General features: G+C 37.7%; 2 protein-coding genes across 3 annotated transcripts; one reads left to right on the forward strand and one right to left on the reverse strand.

Moving 5' to 3' along the window:
- On the reverse strand, positions 1–9563 carry aco1 (aconitase 1, soluble). The gene is made up of 21 exons (XM_087789250.1): positions 9507–9563; positions 8750–8885; positions 8467–8635; positions 7577–7714; positions 7431–7500; positions 7175–7358; positions 6927–7066; positions 6030–6201; positions 5772–5872; positions 5565–5681; positions 4801–4960; positions 4599–4734; positions 4100–4184; positions 2890–3046; positions 2095–2219; positions 1852–1956; positions 972–1114; positions 726–873; positions 522–644; positions 264–449; positions 1–199 (listed from the first exon to the last, which is right to left on the reverse strand). The coding sequence occupies exons 2-21, from the start codon at positions 8859–8861 to the stop codon at positions 83–85; spliced, it is 2688 nt and encodes an 895-aa protein (XP_087645376.1). The 5' UTR covers positions 8862–8885; positions 9507–9563; the 3' UTR covers positions 1–82.
- sepsecs (Sep (O-phosphoserine) tRNA:Sec (selenocysteine) tRNA synthase) lies at positions 9268–20258 on the forward strand. 2 transcript variants are annotated; one of them, XM_087789256.1, is made up of 12 exons: positions 9268–9282; positions 11774–11889; positions 11961–12115; positions 15203–15321; positions 15381–15539; positions 15613–15766; positions 16592–16694; positions 16946–17075; positions 17277–17368; positions 17784–17877; positions 17944–18034; positions 19148–20258. In XM_087789256.1, exons 2-12 carry the CDS (start codon positions 11776–11778, stop codon positions 19389–19391), a joined length of 1455 nt encoding a protein of 484 aa, XP_087645382.1. In that variant the 5' UTR covers positions 9268–9282; positions 11774–11775; the 3' UTR covers positions 19392–20258. The 2 variants fall into 2 exon arrangements, with proteins under 2 accessions (XP_087645382.1, XP_087645381.1); XM_087789255.1 differs by lacking the exon at positions 9268–9282 and adding an exon at positions 11520–11609.
- Positions 20259–20625: the final 367 nt, after the last annotated feature.

Consider the following 20625-nt stretch of genomic DNA (forward strand, 5'->3'; position numbering starts at 1 on the left):
TTAGTTTGTTTTTAGTATTTATTTTCTTCAATCGACTTTTAGTGTTTCAAAGATAATCATTTGTCATTAACTTTACTCTACATTAGTTTTGTGACATCATGCGAATCATGTAGTTGAGGATTCCCCCATGTTGGAAGTACGTCAACTCCACGTCCGTGTCAAATCTCATCCGCGCCTTAATTGTCTTTCCTGTGCTGACCTGCAAGAAAAAGACGATGGTCTCTACAACAGAGAAGAGGAATGCATGTTTTGTCTTAATGTACCTTAACATCCACCAGCATTCTGGGTTTCAGATCTGTCGGGACCTGAACGGAGAAGCGTTCCTGTCCAGTTAATCCCAAACTCTCTGCTGTGTCACCAGAAAGGTACTCCAGTGGGATAACTCCCATTCCCACCAAGTTACTGCGATGGATGCGCTCGTAGCTTTCAGCCAGAACTGCTTTTACACCCTAAAAACACATCATCATTTTTAACTCCACCCGAGACATGTGTTGAACCGAATAAAAAGAATCGGCGCTCACCAGCAAAAAAGGTCCTTTTGCGGCCCAGTCTCTAGAGCTCCCGGAGCCGTACTCTTTCCCGGCCAGGATCAGTAGAGGGGCCCCATCCTGCTGGTATCTGCTGGCAGCGTCAAACACGTCCATCTGGAGGATCAGACGACAGGATGAACGTGAGATCACATGACCAGCAGTGCCCTCTCAGAGGCTGTCCGGGGTCACACCCACCGTTTCTCCAGTGGGAAGGTAGAGGGTTTGTGGAGCTTGTTTATTTAGAAACTTGTTGAAAAGGCGGATGTTGGCGAAGGTTCCTCGAGCCATGACCGCATCATTGCCACGACGAGAGCCGTACGAGTTGAAGTCTCTGGGACTTAAGCTGTAAAGAAAATAAAAAATGTAACCAAAGGTACGTTTCTGGAACAAGTCGTGTAAAAGGTTTTTCCTGGAGTATCTCTTGGCGACAGAGCGACTCACCCTCTCTCCGTTAAATAACGAGCGGCCGCGCTATTTCGGGCGATGTTTCCTGCAGGAGAGATGTGGTCCGTTGTGACCGAGTCCCCAAAGTTCAGCAGAACTTGAGCGTTGACGATGGAGCTTGGAACCGGCAGATCTAATGTCTGCAGAAGAAAGAAAACATTTGAACTGCACCCTAGACTTACCAAGAATGCTACACAGGACTTCATCTCAATGATCTGAGGAGGTTGTAAAGAATGAGAAATCGACAGGAACACCAGGATATGCCAATTAGTTTTCTCAAAAAGCCACAGAAGCAGACTAAAGTGCAGGTACATCCTTCAGGAGGATAATGGTAGTGTTTCTGGAAGAAGTTCTAATAACTTTGTAATGTTTTTTTATAGTAGTAGTAATAGTTATAGTAAAAAATGTGTAATAACACAACTTTATATTTATACTTCTAAAACTACAGCTCATAACTGACAGCGCCACCTACTGACTTCTTAATATATAACCGTTTCTTGCACTGTAGATTACAGAGCAGAGGGCGCCATCTGGTGGGATCTGAAGGACGCCGTCTCATTAAGCTTAATCAGCCCTTCATTAGTTTTTTCCAACAGACACATCAGTTGCTTGCTGTTAAATACTGGCTTTGATTTAGACCTCAGTACAAAAAAGAACAGTGGAAACCCCTGCTAAATGTAAAGATGGCTGCTGAGCCCCTGCTTTTATGAAGATGAATTTTTCCATCAATATCTTTATTATTTTGTGTAAAAAGATTTTCTCTCTGTGCACGTCTCCTTTTGAATAAACAACTGACAAGATTTATCTTGGTTTACAAGATGCTAAAATGTGTGGGAACAATTTAAGTGATAATCGTAGATTCAATAAAAGAACTTACCAAACCGTCGAAGAAAGGTGGTGACTTGATGTAGGTGGACTTTGGGTCCCACGTGTACAACTTGTCTGACGGAGCTTCCAGAGCATTCCAGCGTTCATTGACTTTCTGAAATTATGATCATCATTTTTTTTAATTCCAAAAAACATGTATTTTTTTTTGTAATGAAAGTGGTTGCACCAGCACAACAATACATGTTTAACAGTGTTGTTACAGGATGAACAATGTAGGAGTTGAATGACTAACCTCAACTTTCTCATAGACTTCTTTGAACATCGACGGAATGACAAACTTCCTCTCCACAGCCTGGATCTCTTCTCGTGTGGGCCAGATATCAGCCAGGAAAATCGCTTTGCCTTCGTGATTGATAGCTGGGAAGACACAAGATACATTCAATAAAATCATGTTTTTGTTGGCAAGTATCCGTTTCTCTTCCCTGACAGCAAAGTAATTGTGAATAAATAGATTAAATGTTGACAGTGGGTATAGGCACAGACGGATTAAATGTGGCAGTATTCTGGCTGATTATCTGAAATCTTGTACAATTTCAAAAATGTCGCACTTGTAGTGTGAAGTTAAAATTCTATTTTTTTATGTTGCTGTGTACCAGGTCTTTGTGATCAAATCTCATATTACAACATTAAACCACCTGCAGCTCATAGACAGGTGCATAGAAAATATGTACAAATTATTATACTCTGGAAAATACGATAATTTTACAATATTTATTAAATATATTCCCTCTGCTGTGATTTCAACCAGCAAAGGGGATCAAGAACCCAAATGCACAGACAAGATTCCTGGATTGTGATTCTTCTCATCCATAGTTTGACTGAAAAAAACCCCTTTTATTAGAAAAAATAAAGAACAAAGCCTCTATTTCAAATGTACACAGTGTTTAACTTTGTTCTTGCATTCAACTGAATTTTTAGACACTAAGACATATCAACACTTTGCATAAGCCAAACTGAAAAGAAAAATATCAAGAAACACAAAACTAATAATTGAACCACCTTCTTGAATTCTGCTGTGTCTACTCACCAATAGGTTCTTTCTCAAAGTCAATTCTGATGGTTCCAGCTATAGCATAGGCGATGACCAGTGGTGGAGATGCCAGGTAGTTGGCTCTGGTGTTGGGATGGACTCTCCCCTCGAAGTTCCGATTCCCTGACAGAATTCCTGCAGCCACCAGATCTCCCTGGAACCACAGTCAGTGTCAGATACTAGCAATGAGTGAATATATAACTCAGGATACGTTAAAATCATTTCTGTACTACTGGCCCAATTTACACGAGGTACCTTCACTGTGTTTTCCTTCTTTCCCACATTGTATTGGATTTCAAAAAATTAGTCTTACGTATCGATTTAAGCATATATAACCTCCCATCACAAAAAACACAGAGGGAGGTAGTCTACAGCTGATTCAATCATTTACTTCCTTCGTCTGCGGTAAACCGGAAAACTAATTTCCCTAAGGAGATCTACAGAGGGATTAATAAAATCGCTCTAATCTAATCTAATCTAGTCTCACAACATATTCAGCTCATCAACAAGAGAAAGTCGACATCAAAGCAAATTCATTTAAGTGGAATATGGTTACTTCAGTACAAGATCCCTTTTTCTTTGATCCATGTTCTTTATACTTAGATTTATACTTTCATTTGTATTTTTGTTCTTTTTATTGCACTTTGTTGTTGTTGTTTTATGAATCTTTCATCTCTGTTGCTGTGAGCTGGAAAACAATTTCCCGAAAGAGGACCTCCAGAGGGATCAATAAAATCCATCTATGATCCATTATATACACAAGTATTAACAGAAACTTTTGCTACACAATTTCTGTACTAGCCACTGGGTGACAATACAACGCAGAGAAGCAAACGTTACTATTCTGTGTTAAAGGTGTAACCTTTTGTTCTCCTCATGGTTATCATGTAACAATCATACACTCTCACACTGTGGGTAGATTAATGTTGTCGAAAATTATTATAAAACACATGTTTAAAACTGTGATAAAGCATTAATAAAGTAAGTTTGAAAATATCGTTTCTGGCTCCCCCTACTGTCAGAAAATAGTAACTACAATGTTCTACATTTTCATTCAATTGTCAGACACAATTCTTTTTAAAACTCTCTGTTTCTGGACTCATCTTCCTGTCAACTGAAACAACTGAAAAACACAGTCTCTGACCCACTTAAGAATAGCAGTTTAGTGGCAAAATGAAACTCTACAGAATCTTCAGTTGTAGAATACCTGAGTGATCGCGTCCACAACTGGCTCTGGCAGAGGCCCACTGTTACCTATGCAGGTCATGCAACCATAACCAACAACCTCAAACCTGGAGGAAAACAAAGAAAGAAGGATGCTACAAACTATCTTGAAAAGAAAACAAATTCCAAACTTTTTTGCATTTATTAATTCATTTAAATATATAAATACTATACATTTTATAGATTATTTAATGTTTCGAAAGACAGAGATTGAAACAATTAATTCCAAAAGTAATCGTCAGATACAAATAAAGTTGTTTGTCATAGTGATTGGCACTTAAAAATCCCTAAACTTTTAGAGAGAAAGTGCTGCAGGTGTTATATGAAAATAATATACAGTTCTGACATATTTCTGAAGCTAAACGGCTTTAATTTGACAAATAAATCCTTCAGCATTAATGCGACAGCTTCCTTTCTGCAGCACTTCTGCAGTGACAGACATTAATGTAACTGAACATCAGGGTGACATGAGGAGAGCTCACCCAAGCTGGTGCAGGTAGTCCATCACGCCGCTCTCCTTCAGGTAATAGGTCACCACTCCACTGCCCGGGGAGAGGCTGGTTTTGATGTACGGCTTCACGCTCAGACCCAGCTCCACTGCCTTTTTGGCAAGAAGTCCTGGAGGAAGAGAAGTTTTTTAAACGACGGCTTGACAAGTCGCCAGAAGGACGAGTCGCTGCTCACCGGCTCCCAGCATGACGGACGGGTTGCTGGTGTTGGTGCAGCTCGTGATGGCGGCGATGACTACAGAGCCGTGACTTAACTTGTATTTGTCTCCATTGAAGTGGAAGTCCATCTCCGTGCTGTGATTGACAGGAGCCACTTGGAAACCCTTGAAGCCTTGCTGATCAATCAAAGAGCAAAATAACGCATTAATAAAAAAACAAGGTTATATTTCTTTCTTTTTTTTTAGGTTGTACACGAAGCTTCTGCCCTTTAGCAAGTTCAGTGAGGACTACTGTGTCCATTTCGAAAGCTTTAATTTGATTCATGAAAACATTCGTGTTACGTCTTTATTTATTCTTTTTACTATAAAACCATCAATACCCAAAATAACAATTTGGTTTTCCTCAAATTACAAAAAACGTTTTCAGTAAACATTATATTAGCAAAGTATACTCTCTCCCCTAGTTACAATAAGGGACAGGAATTTAAATTATGGCACATTTTGAAAAATAAGACGTTATCTCCCAGGTTGAATATTTATTATTTGACATTATTTGTTTCCAAAATCTTTTCTTTTTTTTCTGCAAATGTTTCTTTTGCATCCTGAGTGACTTTGACTCCACAGTGCTACTTCATATACTCTATATTTTTGCTATTTATATTTTAATTTAAATTTACTTTAGGTAATAAAATAAACTCAAATAATTAAAGACAAACATGTGTTGCTAATAAGAGTTAATCAGGTCATGACCAGTTTTTTATTCTCACATAGTTTCACTGACCGTTGCTCCGAGACAGCTTTCAAAGTCACTTTTCATGTCGGCCACAGGAATCCTGTCTTGAGGACGCTTGGGACCGCTGCAGCAGGGGACCACCGTGCTTAAGTCAAGTTCAACCACCTGAGAACGTAAAAGAAAATAAAAAATTTGGAAAAGTTGATTTCAAAGACGGTTTTGAAGGATTTTTTTTGTTCGAGTTAAAGGACTTACCTGAGTGAAATCAGGATCTTGTGAGGCATCAGTGTAGTCCCGGAACATTCTCACAGATTTCAGGTATTTGCGAACGTAAGACAGTTTCTTTTCATCACGTCCTATAACAAGACAAGACTCTTTTGATGGTCTTGAAATGGGTTTAAAGAGATTCAAAGCCACTTTGTCACTTAAATGAATGACATTAAAACTATAACTTATTTACTTTGGAATGTTACTGCTCTACTTGACCAGTACATTTCCCAATAGTGACCTCACCAGTTTGATGCAGGTACTGGATACTTATTTCGTCCACAGGGAAGAATGCTGCCGTGGCTCCATATTCAGGACACATGTTGGCAATAGTAGCTCGGTCAGCAATGGACAACTGAGCCACACCTGGGCCAAAAAACTCGACAAACTTCCCAACGACACCGACCTGCCGCAGGTGCTGCAAAGTAAGTTGGAACCCACAATGTCAGTTGAATACATGCCAGTGTCATTACAATACATTACAATTTCAATAAAATGCCAAAATTTAAGATATTCAAAGCTAGAAAAGCATCATTTAATCGTGTACAAGTAGATGCTTGATTGAAAACATTATCAAATTAAACCCTGTGTCAAACAACAAAAATATATATATTTTTTTAGTACAATTAGCATGTTATCCTGCACGTCAACAGCAGCTAAACAAAGTTATTGTTTAAATTAATTTCATTATTTCAAGCTATGTCGAAACTTTAATGCCTCATGAAAAATAGAAAGTGTTCCTTTTATAATTATTATTTCTTTCATGTTAAACCAGCACCATGTGCACATTTTAAATGTGTGACCTATACTAAGTTCTTACTTACTTTGTGGTCAGTGCTTTCTATTTATTTATTTTTTACTTTAGATTAATTCAACAGTTTTGATTCATTTTGCAAAAAAAAGAAAAAATGAATCAGAAATAAAAATAAAGTTGCATTTACCAATTCTTTTGTTTATGATTTATATGTTAAGAATATAGAATTTCAGCGAGTTTACCCGCATACATCAGGCATTCCCAGTCGACAACATTCTGTTCTTTATATGAAAATATAAAAGCTTTTTAGTGCGACCTGCAAATGTCTTTCACTAGAATATAAGTGAGTTTAATGCCATTGCTAACGTTGACTTTTAAATAAAGATTACCTTGGTGACAGTGAGGACAATATCAGTGGATGTGATCAACCAGTCTGGAGAGCCATATAACTTGTATCCCACCACCTCTGGTAGAACCATGCTGATTGGCTGACCAAGCATCACCGCCTCTGCTTCAATTCCACCAACACCTTCAAAGAAAATATACAAATGCGGTGAATTCCAGTGAACAAATAGGAAACGGGGACAAATAAATAATGTTAAAAAGGATTACAGGTCATTATCAGGCCCTGACTTACCCCAACCCAGAACACCGAGGCCATCGATCATGGTGGTGTGTGAATCTGTGCCCACCAGACTGTCGGGGTAATAAAGCCCATCAAGGTTAAACACCACATGGGCCAGGTACTCCAGGTTGACCTGATGAACGATCCCGGAGCCTGGAGGAATGATGCGCATATTCTGGAATGCTTTTGAGCCCCACTGTGGAGTGAGGAGGAACATAATGGGTTGAAAATTCATTCTATATAAATATATAATTATAGTTTTTCAAACCTTTAAAAACTGAAATCGCTCCTTGTTGCGATCAAACTCTAAATTCTGGTTTTTCTCAACACTGTCAGTCCTTCAATATGAAGAAAGCAAAAGACATCTTTTAGCACTTAAGAGGATGTTGATGGTGCTGGCATCAGACAACTTACATTCTGTTAAAGTCCACTTGGATTGAATGATCGATGACAAGGTCAACAGGACAAACTGGATTTATCTTTTCAGGATCTCCGTCCAGTTTCTTTATAGCATCACGCATGGCGGCTAAATCCACTAGAGCTGGAACGCCTCTGTGAACAACATCTTTACGATCAATACATGAATTTGCATTAAAACACACATTTCATGTTTTTTTGCGCAATACACCGTCTTAAAATCTCTCCATACTGTGAAGAAACTATAAGGCACACACACTCATAGGCATGTATAATTGAGGATTAATTTTGATATTGAAAAACCAAAGTTGTCCTGGTCAATCCAAAATGTAAATAAACCCTCAGACAGAAAGTAAAAGTGAGGTTTGGCCTTTGTTTACACTGACAAACTAAAATAATGCGTGTAATCTATTTTATTAGGTGAACACAATTGTAAAAATGTATAAAATATCTTGTTTCATTTGTTACACTCAACTAACCTTATACAATTACATGAAAAAAGTTGCGATAACAATTTCAATTAAACGCAATGTTTTATTTTCCTACTGTCGGAGAATATTCAGGTGCACAATTGTTAAATAAATAAATAAAAAAACAAAATAAATATAGCCAACATTTTTTGTTTTACAATTGACATTTTGAAGTCAGTTAAAATCGCTTTTTTTGCCAGGTGAGCCCAAGGAGAAGAAGCTGCTTAATCGTTAAGCTCACCATCATATAGGGTGTTGTTCCCCTGAGGCCACACCCTCCCTCATTACACAAATACACATAACCTAAAACACTTAAATCCAATAAGGATTTAAGGTCATACAGCTTGCAGTTGGAACATATGCATACAAATTATAATATATTTTGTATATTTTTTTAATTTATTTTTCTAGACTTACGTGAAGTCCTGGAGTATGACACGAGATGGTTTGAAAGGAACCTCAACCGTTTGTGTTTGGGTTTCCTTCCAGTTGAAAATGCTTTCGACATCAGAACTCTTCACTAGAAACCCATCACAGTTTCTGACTGCGGACTCCAGGAGGACTCTGATGGAGAAGGGCAGACGATCTGAGAAAGAAAACAGGAAGTGAGCAACTTGGATTTGGAATTAAACACTTGCACACAACGGTTGAAAAAAATAAATTATACATGTAAAAACATATTTTAAAAACTTAATATTACCATATCTAGGATCTCCAAGTTTGGTCAGATTGTAAAAGCGTTGCCCTGGAATGTCGGGGTCCAAAGGTTCAAGTACATGCTCGAATGGATTGTTCTCAGTTCCAGGAACCATGATGTACTTGACTCGACTGTTTACCTGCATTACATAAGTGCTTGGATCAATGTTGATGTTAAATATTTTTTTAATCGTTTCTTCAAATAAGGATACTATATTATCATAGAGTATTTAGGAAATGGATAGGGAAAACATAAACAAAAGTCTCAGTCATGGGATTGAGAACCATAAAAAAAATGTAAGTCCACCTGTGCAGGCAGGACTACATTTCCGGGTCGCCCCCATTCGTCTTGCGTCTTTGAAATAATATCTTTAATTTAAGTTACGAACAAATCGATAACGTGCAAAAAGCTACAGTTAATAATTTTACAAGTCAAATATTAACTTTTGCAGTATTTCAGCCAGAGAACACTGAGGGTTGTGACATCGATCGAAAGAAAGATAAAGACTTCATAGAACACTTTCATCTATTGACCAGGTAAGATGCAGCAATTTTTTTTAGTTGTTATCACATTATTAACATTATAATCGTGATATAATAAGTGTTAAACGCTAAAAAACTTTCCAAATACACCAAATGAATATGTGCATGACGTGTTCAAGTGTACGTGCAGTCGTGAGGGGAAGATGACATTCGATGAAAGCACATAAATAACGACATATTTGTAAAGTAAATCATCTGACATAAAGACATGTACTTACACGGACGTCGCTGAGAAGTGCAGCGAAAGGTTGTCACGTGATAAATCAGCAGTTCGGAGGCTCCACCTGCAGGGATTGTGCGCCACCTGCTGGCGAGGAGGGTAAATGACACAAATAGGACCTGTGGCATTGTTTGTTTTGCTCACAAAACTTGGGACACAAACTGACTTTGGCTTCAGGTCGCGCATGGAGAGTTGGATTGAATTTGGTCCCGGAATCCTCTGACTTTTCCAGGAAAAGCGAGGGTGCGATTTTTGTCCTGAAGGCAACGACTGGTTGTGTAACACAGGACAAGATATGGAAAGAATCAGAGGCTACTTTCTCAAGTTGCATCCAAATATGACCACAATGAGCTGGAAGAATTTGTAAAAATCCTTATTTTTCTGTCATAAAGGAGAAAACGACTTTGTAATCTGCTGTTACCTCCTTTTAGATCTGACCTGGGCAATGTATGGCCGTGAGAAAAGAGTATACCTTTAAAACTGATGATGTAGAATTTTTTTACACAAATTAAACAATTATTTTGTGCAAGGAGTTTTGTAGTATATATTATTTCTCATTTATTTTCAACTAAAGTTCAGCTAATGTGTTGATTTAAGTGTCCCTTAAATTTATCTTGAACCTCTATTGTTCTCATCAGTATGTGTCTGTTTGTACAAAACTCTCTTTTCATTTAAATATTTACATTAGAAAATGAGCGTAAGCCCCGCCCATTGAAAACACTCTGGAGATGAAATCTTGTTTACCATAACCACGCCCACTCTGCTGTGATTGGTCAAGCATCAGGGTTTTGCCACTGCCCGGCATCAATCCTGTAAGTCTCGACCTCCAACTTGTTGTATAAATAAAGCGGGCGAGATTACAGCTGAGTGAAGCCATGATCACGTCATAATGGACTCAACCTGTCGTAACCTCTTGTTCGCCAAGATTTCAGACAAACTTTAGAAATTAATAACTTCAAAACATCTCGGAAGGAAGACTTCAAAATTTGGAACATGTAAGTGAGTCAGGAGATTTAGGTTTTAACAGTAGTTGCTCTTTAATTAACATTTACATAAATAAATAAATACAATTCTAATTTTATGAATGCTTTGTAATAAAGTTGATATTTTTTCAATTGTTTAATTTCTTAAATCGGTATTTTAGCAATTAAAGCGTACTGGACTGTGATAGATTTTTGAAGTGATTGTCAGATTTGATATCATGAGTCAGTAGAATGAAACAGATGACAGAGTTTTATTTAAGAGTAATACGAATGAAGATTTCACCTGAAAAAATATGTTTCCCCCATTGCAGATAACAGCAGTCGACTGTTCAAACGAGTCTGGTTCTGCTTAAGGTTTCTGCCTCTTAACTTTTTTTCCTGACTACTGTCGTCAATTGTGATTTGTTGTGATTTGTTCCTTGAAATAAATTCATGATTTGATACGTCAAATTAATTTACATTGCGCTAAAGCTGTATTCAAGACATTTTACTGCTCTTAAAAGTTTATTACTAAAACAAAAGGAACATTGTCTTACATTACAAGGTATCATGTCTCGTTTTGTTTTACAACAATTCCATATACAACTTAATAATCGCAAAAGGACTTTTTTTTTTTTTTTTTTTTTAGTTCATAGCTTCAAAAAGTTGTTTTGTATGTTGTCAATGTACTACTTTTGAATTTATATATAAATGACATTCCATTTACTAGAAATGTTGCAAATATGTTGAACATATTTTTAATTAAAATACAAAAAAGAAAGCTGATGAACTAAAAAAAATAAAAATAATCTGTGGAATATACATATAAGATGTTGTCAACTTCTGTCTCATAAATGTATTATTTATTAATATGAACATTTAGATATTCACATCAGTCCAGCGTGTAGTCATTTGTAAAAAGCACACTTTGCTTGTGGTTTTACAGTCTTACCTCTTTTCTAAATAAAATTGTCTTCTAAAAAGTAAGCGGGTCATTGTGTTTTGTCCTAGTGGAGTATCCGTAGTAACGCCTTCCATCACCTTTCTGACGAGGTGTTAAACGTCATCAATGAGCGCGACATTTGCTTCAAGTTTGGTGGTGATCATTTTTTGTTAATAATTTCTATTTGAAGGAATCGGTAAAGTATTTTTCCTCTATTTAGACAATTGTGTTTATTCGTATTCCCTCTCAAACTTCCGGTCACGTGATTATCAGCTGACGTAGTGATCTGACGACACTACTGTTGACACATGGCATTTATTTAACGAAATTCGTCAAGTATTTTTAATTTTTTGTGCGCAGACATGAACAAAGAGAATTTCAGCCTGTGTGAAAAGACGGTGTCGCCCTCTTACGTACGTCAGGGTTGTCAAGCCCGACGTGCCCACGAGCAACTCATAAGACAGTTGTTGGAGCAGGTTGGTGAAAAGTTCTTGTCAATAATCCCACTGGACATGTGGAGAGAGTGAGGGTTTGAATGTGCTTGCAGGGGAAATGTCCCGAGGAAGGCTGGGGTGAGAGCACCATCGAGCTCTTTCTCAACGAACTGGCGATGATGGACAGCAACAATTTCCTTGGCAACTGTGGAGTCGGTGAAAGAGAAGGTCGTGTCATGTCCAGTATGGTGGCCAGACGGCACTACAGGTACAATCTTTCTCTCAGATCATGAATAAAGCATAGGTTGAATATACTTAAAACATGTTTCAATTCTGTAAACATTAAATGACATGCAACGTTTGAAACAAGAACAATGACAATTTCAAATTAAACTCATGTCTTTTTCTCCACAACTTGCTTATCCTGACATGAAATGTTAAAACTGCAAATGTTTCATTCACAAATCATTATTCAGACAAAATATTATTATTGTTTTTTAACCCTCTCCAGTCAAAACATTGTAAATATATATATATATATATATATATATATATATATATATATATATATATATATATATCGTGTCAAACTTTTAATCTGATCAATAAAGATGCAGTATGTGCCAGAATGTGTCTTTATTATTAATATTGTTTTTTTTTTTAAATCTATTTCTTGTTGTAAATAGACACTTTTCCTATGAACACAAAAAAGGGAAAACTACTGTAGTATAATTTTTAAGATGGTAAGAGAATTCATGAATAATTAGTATAACATTTAAAAGAATCAATAGGTAAATCAATATATAATTGAAGATGATATTTTGCATTATTTGCCTTTGAAATGCTTAAAATAAACCAATAGCCAGTTATGAAAGAATGTGACTATATACAAGATTCCCTTTTGCTGGTGAAATGGAGGTGATCACTGCCACATTGAGGTGCACAGACTTCACCTCAGGGATCTGTTGACTTCTTACAATGAGATGGTAGAAACTGCTAGATCTGATTACATCAGAAAACTGGTAGCAGCAAATAGGAAAAACCCCAAAGTTTTGTTTGACACGATTAATTCTCTCGTGTCTCCTGCTCCTCAAATCACGCCGGTCTTCTGTGAAGCTGACAGCAATGCATTGTTGAGATTTTTCATTGACAAAATTAAATTGATCAAAGAGAAAATCTCTCCCCCTTTGTTGGGAACCCCTACTGTCTCTGAGCCCATCTCCTCCTCTTGGTCATCCTTCACTGCTGTATCTTTGGGTGATATTTCAGCACTAGTGAACAAGATAAAACCCTCCTCTTGCTCAGATGACGTCCTTCCTTGTAGGCTTTTTATCAAAGTATTTGATGTAATTGGCCCCTGGGTTACCAATATGGTGAACCTCTCCCTTTCCACAGGGGTTTTTCCCAATGCATTTAAACATGCCATTGTGGAGCCTCTGCTCAAAAAACCAGGCTTAGACCCAACTGACCTCAGTAATTTCAGGCCTATTTCTAAGCTCCCTTTCTTGTCCAAGATCTTGGAGAAGGTGGTGTCCGAGCAGCTGTCTTTGTTCCTGGATCAGAGCGACATCCATGAGAAGTTTCAGTCTGGCTTCCGTAAACATCACTCTAGGGAGACAGCTTTATTGAAAGTGTCCAGTGACATCATGATGTCGGCTGACTCTGGTAAATTCACTGTTCTGGTTCTCTTGGATCTGTCGTCAGCCTTTGACACAGTTGATCACCAGATCCTGCTGAGAAGACTAAGGGATGAAGTGGGACTGTCTGGGTCTGTGTTAGAATGGTTCTCATCTTACCTTTCTGGGCGCAGTTTTAGTGTATCTGCCAATCTGCCAAATGAGGTCTGAATCGGCAGATCTGTTGTGTGGAGTCCCTCAAGGTTCTGTTCTGGGTCCTTTATTGTTTTTGCTGTACTTGATTCCCCTTGGTAAAATCATTCAGAGATTTCCAGATGTTTCTTATCACATTTTTGCTGATGACATCCAGCTCTACTGCTCTTTTGATCCAACTGAGCCCCAAAGGCTGAACAGCTTAGTCAATTGTTTGCTAGAAATCAAACAATGGCTGAGTGAAAACACTTTACAGCTTAATGTGGACAAAACTGAAACTCTGGTGATTGCTCCTGATGATAAGATTCCAGGGTTGAGTCAGTACTTGGGTGACTTAGGTCAGTCTGTCAAACTGAGCCTGAGAAACCTGGGTGTTGTATTTGATAAAGACATGTCTCTTGTTCAACACTGCAGAAAACTGACCAGAAACTGTTTCCTTCAACTGAGAAAAATCTCTAAACTTAGGAAAATGTTGTCACAACATGATCTGGAGCTTGTAATCCATGCGTTTGTTTCTTCTCGTCTGGACTATTGTAACAGTTTGTTTTCATGTCTTAACAAGAAGGATGTGTCTCGTCTGCAGTTGATTCAGAACTCTGCAGCCAGAATTCTGACCCGCTCAAGTAGAAGAACTCACATTTCTCCGATCCTTAAAACTCTTCACTGGCTTCCAGTTTCTTTCAGGATCAACTTTAAAATTCTGGTTCTTACTTTCAGAGCTATTCATGGTCAGGCTCCTCCTTACATCACTGATCTGATCCAGCCTTACACCCCAGCTCGGTCTCTGAGGTCTGTGGATCAGAATCTACTTATGGTTCCACGCACACGGCTCAGGACCAGAGGAGAGAAATCTTTTCAGGCTGTTGCTCCTAAGCTTTGGAACAATCTTCCTCTCTCTTTGCGCTTGATGGAGTCTACTGACTCCTTTAAGAAACATCTTAAGACGTTTCTATTTGTTCAGGCTTTTCCTTGAATTTCTCGAACTCCTGTGTTGTTCTCGGTGTTGTCTTGATCTTTGAAGTATGTACTGTTTTGAGTATTGTTTTGATTGTTAAAGCGCTTTGTGACCCTGGTCTCGAAAAGCGCTATATAAATAAATATTACTTACTTACTTACTTACATTCTTGACTCAATGTTTAGGAAATAAATTAAGATTAGCAATGATGGAAAGTGGTTGAGTAAGATATATTTTTGAATCCAAAAGCAATTAACCTTAGTTAAAAACCAGCCCTCTCTGTGGAATTAAAGGAGCAACGAGAGGTTAGAAAACGAGTGGGGTCTATTTACAGTTGAGTTTGATGGACATGTGGCCATCCAATAATTTCCAAGGGGGCGGTTAAAATGGTTGGAAAGTGTAACTACAGGTGACTGAAAGCAATTATGTTTAAATCATTCTGAGAGTAGGATTTTAATCACAGTCCCACACAGCACACAGCCTTTGGGAAAAATGAAATGAAAAAGCAGGATTGTGGGGTTAAATAAAGGGTTAAATCGCATTTTTTCTCACTATTATCAATGATAAACAGGTTAATTCATGGCATCGGCCGATCAGGGGACATCGCTGCAGTTCAACCCAAAGCTGCTGGGTCAAGTATGCTCAACAAACTGACCAACTCCCTGGTGCTGGACGTCATCAAAATCTCAGGTGTGAACACCAACTGTTTCATTTATGTTATTCTCTCCTTATTAACCTGGTTTTCCCAGGTGTCCGCAGCGTGGCCAGTTGCTTCGTGGTGCCGATGGCGACAGGGATGAGTCTGACACTTTGCTTTTTGACTCTTCGTCATCGGAGACCTCGCGCTCGTTACATCCTCTGGCCGCGCATCGACCAGAAGTCCTGCTTCAAATCCATGGTCACCGCAGGTGCTCTAGATGTTGTTGTGAGATGCATTATTTGCTTAACAGTCACATCAACGGATGTGTTTGTGCCTCTCAGGTTTTGAACCAGTGGTCGTGGAGAACGTTTTGGTTGGCGACGAACTTCGAACAGATCTTGAAGGCATGGAAAAGAAAATCTTGGATCTGGGGCCTGAGAACATTCTTTGTGTTCACTCTACAACATCCTGCTTCGCTCCACGGACCCCAGACAGGTATAGTTTTCAATGAAACGAACACCTACAAAACATTAAAAGTATATCGTTAAAACACAGATTCAATCACATCATATGAATTCAAAACTAATCGAGCGCTCAGAGTTCATAGTATTTATTATTTTCTTTCATAATACTTTACTTTAGTTTACCATCAAACATGGAGGAAAAAATCCAAACAAGGATTTTTAGCTTAACTCCATCTTCACCAAAACGTACTGATACAGTTCCTTTTATATTTCTCTTTTCTTACCACAGTCTCAAAACGAGTTCTATGAAATCAATTGAAAGCAATACATTATTAATATTTTTACAGCTGGGCACATTTGTGTACAATTTTAAAATGATAGTTTTTTAGGCGTATTATTAAACTTTTAATTAAATGATGATGCTCTTCATGACAACACACCTAGAGAGTCCGTGAGTGGTGATGGTCTGATGAAGCTTCATGAAACCGTGTCATTATTTTCAGAGCCCACTAGATGGCGGTCTCTGTATTATTTTCCTTTGTTTTGAACAACTGTTCTAATGAAACATCACATAATTTTTAAACTGCTGGCGCCACCTACTGCTCTCTTAACAACAAAATTGCAGATAGTGAAACAGAGAATACACAACGCTGACACAAGGGGGGGCTAGAAATGCTATTGTAGTTGGATCTTCCAAAGCGTTTACAATTAGGTCATTTGTTATTTGAATCTCATGATAGCCCGTATGAGTTTTCTTATGCTTTAAAGGATATACAGTATTATTTAATGTGATCTGATAAAAATACTTCCATGAATTTTAATTTAAAGCTCCCTATGATTTGTTTTTGACATTCAGGATTGAGGAACTGGCTGAACTGTGTGCTAAATACGACCTCCCTCACATCGTGAACAACGCTTATGGAATCCAGTCGTCGAAGTGCATGCATCTGATCCAGCATGTAGGTAACATATACTAAGATAAAGGGCCAAATGAAGTTATAACTCGCCTTCTAAATGTTTCAATAGATGTTTCCATGTTTCAACAATAGGAGCACAATTGATTCTTCAGGCCAGATCATTTTTAGGATTTAAAACTTGTGTTTCTTGTCTTAAATCCTGTTCACTACTCTCTTGTTATAACAATTTTTCATGTGTAACAATACCAGATGTTAAATCAAGTTCCGACTTCATTTTCTTTTCCATGTCTCAGGGCCATCAAGTGGGAAGAATCGACGCATTTGTGCAAAGTTTGGACAAAAACTTTTTAGTTCCAGTAGGTGGCGCCATAATAGCAGGTTTTGATGAGTCGTTCGTTCAGGAAATCAGTAAAATGTATCCTGGTGAGTAAAGAATCATAAGATCCCAACAAAAACTGAAAATGCTTTTATGTTGATTTTGTTTTAGTTTATTTATATATACATATACACTTTAATAATACTGTATATAATAGGAAAGCACATTGTAAAACAATTTACTTATTTATTCTTATCTTTTGTAATTTTAAGTTTCAAACAGCATCTCTTGCATCTCTGCCTGTGCAGGTCGCGCGTCTGCTTCTCCGTCCCTCGACGTCCTCATCACTCTGCTCACACTTGGAGCCAGCGGTTACAGGAAGCTGTTGGCCGAGAGAAAGGTGTGTCCGTCTGCTTTAATGAAAATATTGCAGACCTCTCGCTTTCCCCATCACTTGTATACGTGCTTTCTGCATGAATCGTTGAAATAAGAGTAAAGTATCATCTCTAGTGTCATGTGTAATAAACCTGGGATGCTTGTACATGCATTGTGGAGCTACAGTAAGTGCGTTCCTGCATCCCGTCAATGTGTTAAATTATTCATGATAAGGATTATTTGACCTTCATTTTCCGACACCGGAATGTTGGGTTGGACTGCGATATGATATGATATGTTACAAAGGATATTGTGGCTAATCTGTCTGTCCAGTCCAACTGTTGTAATTATAAAACAATTAAACATTTGCATCTAAAGTCAATTTCGTGTGTGTTTTCTTGTTTTTCCCTTACAACTCTGTCTCCATGTTTCACGTTCAGGAGATCTACGCCGTTCTTGCCGACGAGCTGAAGAAGCTGGCTTCACTACATGGTGAAAGACTTCTGCATACGCCACACAATCCCATCTCCCTGGGTGAGTGTCACTGTTAACTTATTTGTGTCGGTTTTCTCTGTAAATCTTGTGTCTTTCTTGCTACAGCGATGTCTTTGGAACGTCTGCATGAAGGCAGCGACTCTGCTGTGACCGAGCTGGGCTCCATGTTGTTCACACGCCAGGTTTCAGGAGCGAGGTATGAATGATGATGCCCTGGGACACTGTGTTTGATGATAATATCACAGCAATTGTATGGTTAAAAACACTTAATTTACGTATAATATTTTTTTATTTTTTGTTTTAACATTTTATTTTAACTGAACTGTTGCTGTCACACCAGGAGTAAGTTAAGTTTTCACTTAACGTGATAATTCTGCTTCTTTTAACGAGCATTATCTTTACCAAAAAACAAAACTTTGTAACTCTTGTGTAACCATCAGGGTCAAGGTGACACTAAGACCCGAAAAGAGAAATACATGTGCAGTGGCTGAGGTCGCTCGCCTCCACCCAGAGACGACACAAGGGATTACACAAACACATTTTTTTTATCAAACCTTTGGGTCACCTTGACCCCAAGATAACTCGGGTTTAAACAAAAGCATCAATTTGATTTATGCTTGCCTTAATTAGAAAACATTTACTTTTGAGTTTTCAATTTATTTTCTATTGGGCATTGGTGAAGTTAAAATAATAATATTAATGTTAAAAATAGGTTTTTATTTGCAAAGTATATCACCCTTTTAGATTCACAGTGCTTTACATAGGAACTTATGTTATAACAAAAGTGATGGTAAGAAGACATTATAAGAAATGGCAGTTAAAAGATTTATTCATTGAACCATGAATATGAAAGTACACAGTTGTGATGCTTTAATTTGAGTAACACACACAGTTCAAGCCATGAATCCAATGGTAACAAAATCAATTGCATAATTACTTGTTTAATTTTTTGTTACCACAATGTATATGAGATAGATGGATAGATAGATAGATGCTTCTCTATGAGATGTAATTGTAGTTGCTTTTTTAACAAATAGACTTAAGTGTAATACAGTGAATTACATTAAACATTTTTTTTATAAGAACGAGCCAATCAAGTGTAGGTTACCTTGTCCATGAAAACTGGTGCTCAAATGTGTGTATGATAAGTACAATAATGACCAAAAAGTCTATTTCATTTAATCTTTTTTACAGATTTAATTATCAAAAAGAACATGCAAGTAAATTGTAAACAATAATAGGCCTAATATGGAACCTTGAGGTACACCTTCAAGACCAGTGTGTTGAATGTATGTGTGTTCCTGTCCAGGGCGGTGCCGCTGGGGAAGCAACAAACCATCAACGAACACACATTCCTGGGCTTCATGAGTCATCATGATTCTTACCCATGTCCGTACCTCAACGCTGCCTCCGCCATGGGCATCACTCGCCAAGATGTGACGCTGTTCATCAAAAGACTCGACAAGTGTCTGAAGGCTCTAAAAAAACGAGGGAAAATCTCTGACCCAGATGTCGTCGTTCCATCACAGGAGGAGCAAGAACGAGAAAAGTAGTGATTTGAGGGGTTTGTGATGGTGACATGTGTTCTGCTAATCATGTCAACAATTCAACTAAACAAATCATGTAATCCGCAGTAGAAGCTTAAAACAACCCAAAATATGCTCTTGATGCATCCGATTCTTTTTAAGTTGCTATTTCCAACCATGAATTTATAATCAATTAAAATAAATCATGTGATCTAGTTAAAAAACAATCAAAATTTCTATTTATTTTGGAACCCATGAGCACTTCCAGGGCAGGTTTGTGTAAATATTATATAATAACTTTTATTCCCTGTATGCACACAATGCATGACAAATTGTATTATGGTAACTTCTTTAGTTCAACAATAAGCAGATTATCAAGACAAAGGTCATTCAAATAAATGAAATTGAATTAGGATAGTAAGACATTGGTTTGAATTCATTCATTAAATCATTATTTATTGAGGACAAATTGAAGAGCGATTAGGAAAACCTCTCTGAAAATCTTCAAGGTCAAGGATCAATAGATTTCAAATATATATTTTATCAGTTTCCCCTGATTATCTGTTAAGTATCCATCAGTGAAGTGCAACATCTTCCTGTCAGAGACAAAAACTATGATGAGGTGACATTTCTGTTTCCTTCTAAATGTTTTTCTTTAAAAAAAAAAAAAAAGTTGTACTAGCGTCGTTTAGATGTTACCACTGAGCAGCATTAACCTGCACTTCAAATGTGAAAGATTATTAAAATGTACCTCAACCACATTTTTTTACACATTTTTTCAACCTCGGCGACACTCGCCCTCTAGCGACCAATATGTGGAAAAGCGCCTGACTGCATCTCCTGTGATATTGAATGACAACTGAAACGATGAAATAAATCACAAAATAATCTGAATTATCGTTGCCTGTATTTTTTCCAGTTTGCAACAGAGGATTTGAAAACAACTGAGCTATAGTGACACCAAGTGGTGTTTTCTTTTATTTTATTTGATTAATAACATCTCTTTCTTATGTTCTAACATTTTTGTTTAAAATGATACACGCCAGTTATTATTTTTCAATACTCTCCTCTTTTTTCTCACTGTATCCTCACCCTTTTCTCCACCCCACCAGCCGGTCACAGCAGGAGAACACTGAGTCTGGTTCTGCTCGAGGTTTCGGCCTTCTTAAAGGAAGCCACTAACACACAATGATTAACTCATTGTTGCTACAGTGGGATCTGTTTTTTCTCCAATATTGTCTTACTTTAACTGTATAGTATC

The sequence above is a fragment of the Callionymus lyra genome, chromosome 4 (assembly GCF_982586985.1).
Source record: "Callionymus lyra chromosome 4, fCalLyr1.hap1.1, whole genome shotgun sequence".
Classification (NCBI taxonomy): domain Eukaryota; kingdom Metazoa; phylum Chordata; class Actinopteri; order Syngnathiformes; family Callionymidae; genus Callionymus; species Callionymus lyra.

What these genes read in the sequence shown, in the direction of transcription:
- aco1 (XM_087789250.1), bottom strand. Translation starts at nt 8,861, where the DNA reads ATGGTTCCTGGAACTGAGAACAATCCATTCGAGCATGTACTTGAACCT. An exon ending in GTCCGTCATGCTGGGAGCCG is followed by an intron (nt 4,735 to 4,800) that starts GTGAGCAGCGAC and finishes CTCTTCCTCCAG; the next exon opens with GACTTCTTGCCAAAAAGGCA. An exon ending in GAATGCTGGTGGATGTTAAG is followed by an intron (nt 200 to 263) that starts GTACATTAAGAC and finishes TTTTTCTTGCAG; the next exon opens with GTCAGCACAGGAAAGACAAT.
- sepsecs (XM_087789256.1), top strand. Translation starts at nt 11,776, where the DNA reads ATGAACAAAGAGAATTTCAGCCTGTGTGAAAAGACGGTGTCGCCCTCT. An exon ending in TAAGACAGTTGTTGGAGCAG is followed by an intron (nt 11,890 to 11,960) that starts GTTGGTGAAAAG and finishes ATGTGCTTGCAG; the next exon opens with GGGAAATGTCCCGAGGAAGG. An exon ending in GGACGTCATCAAAATCTCAG is followed by an intron (nt 15,322 to 15,380) that starts GTGTGAACACCA and finishes TGGTTTTCCCAG; the next exon opens with GTGTCCGCAGCGTGGCCAGT.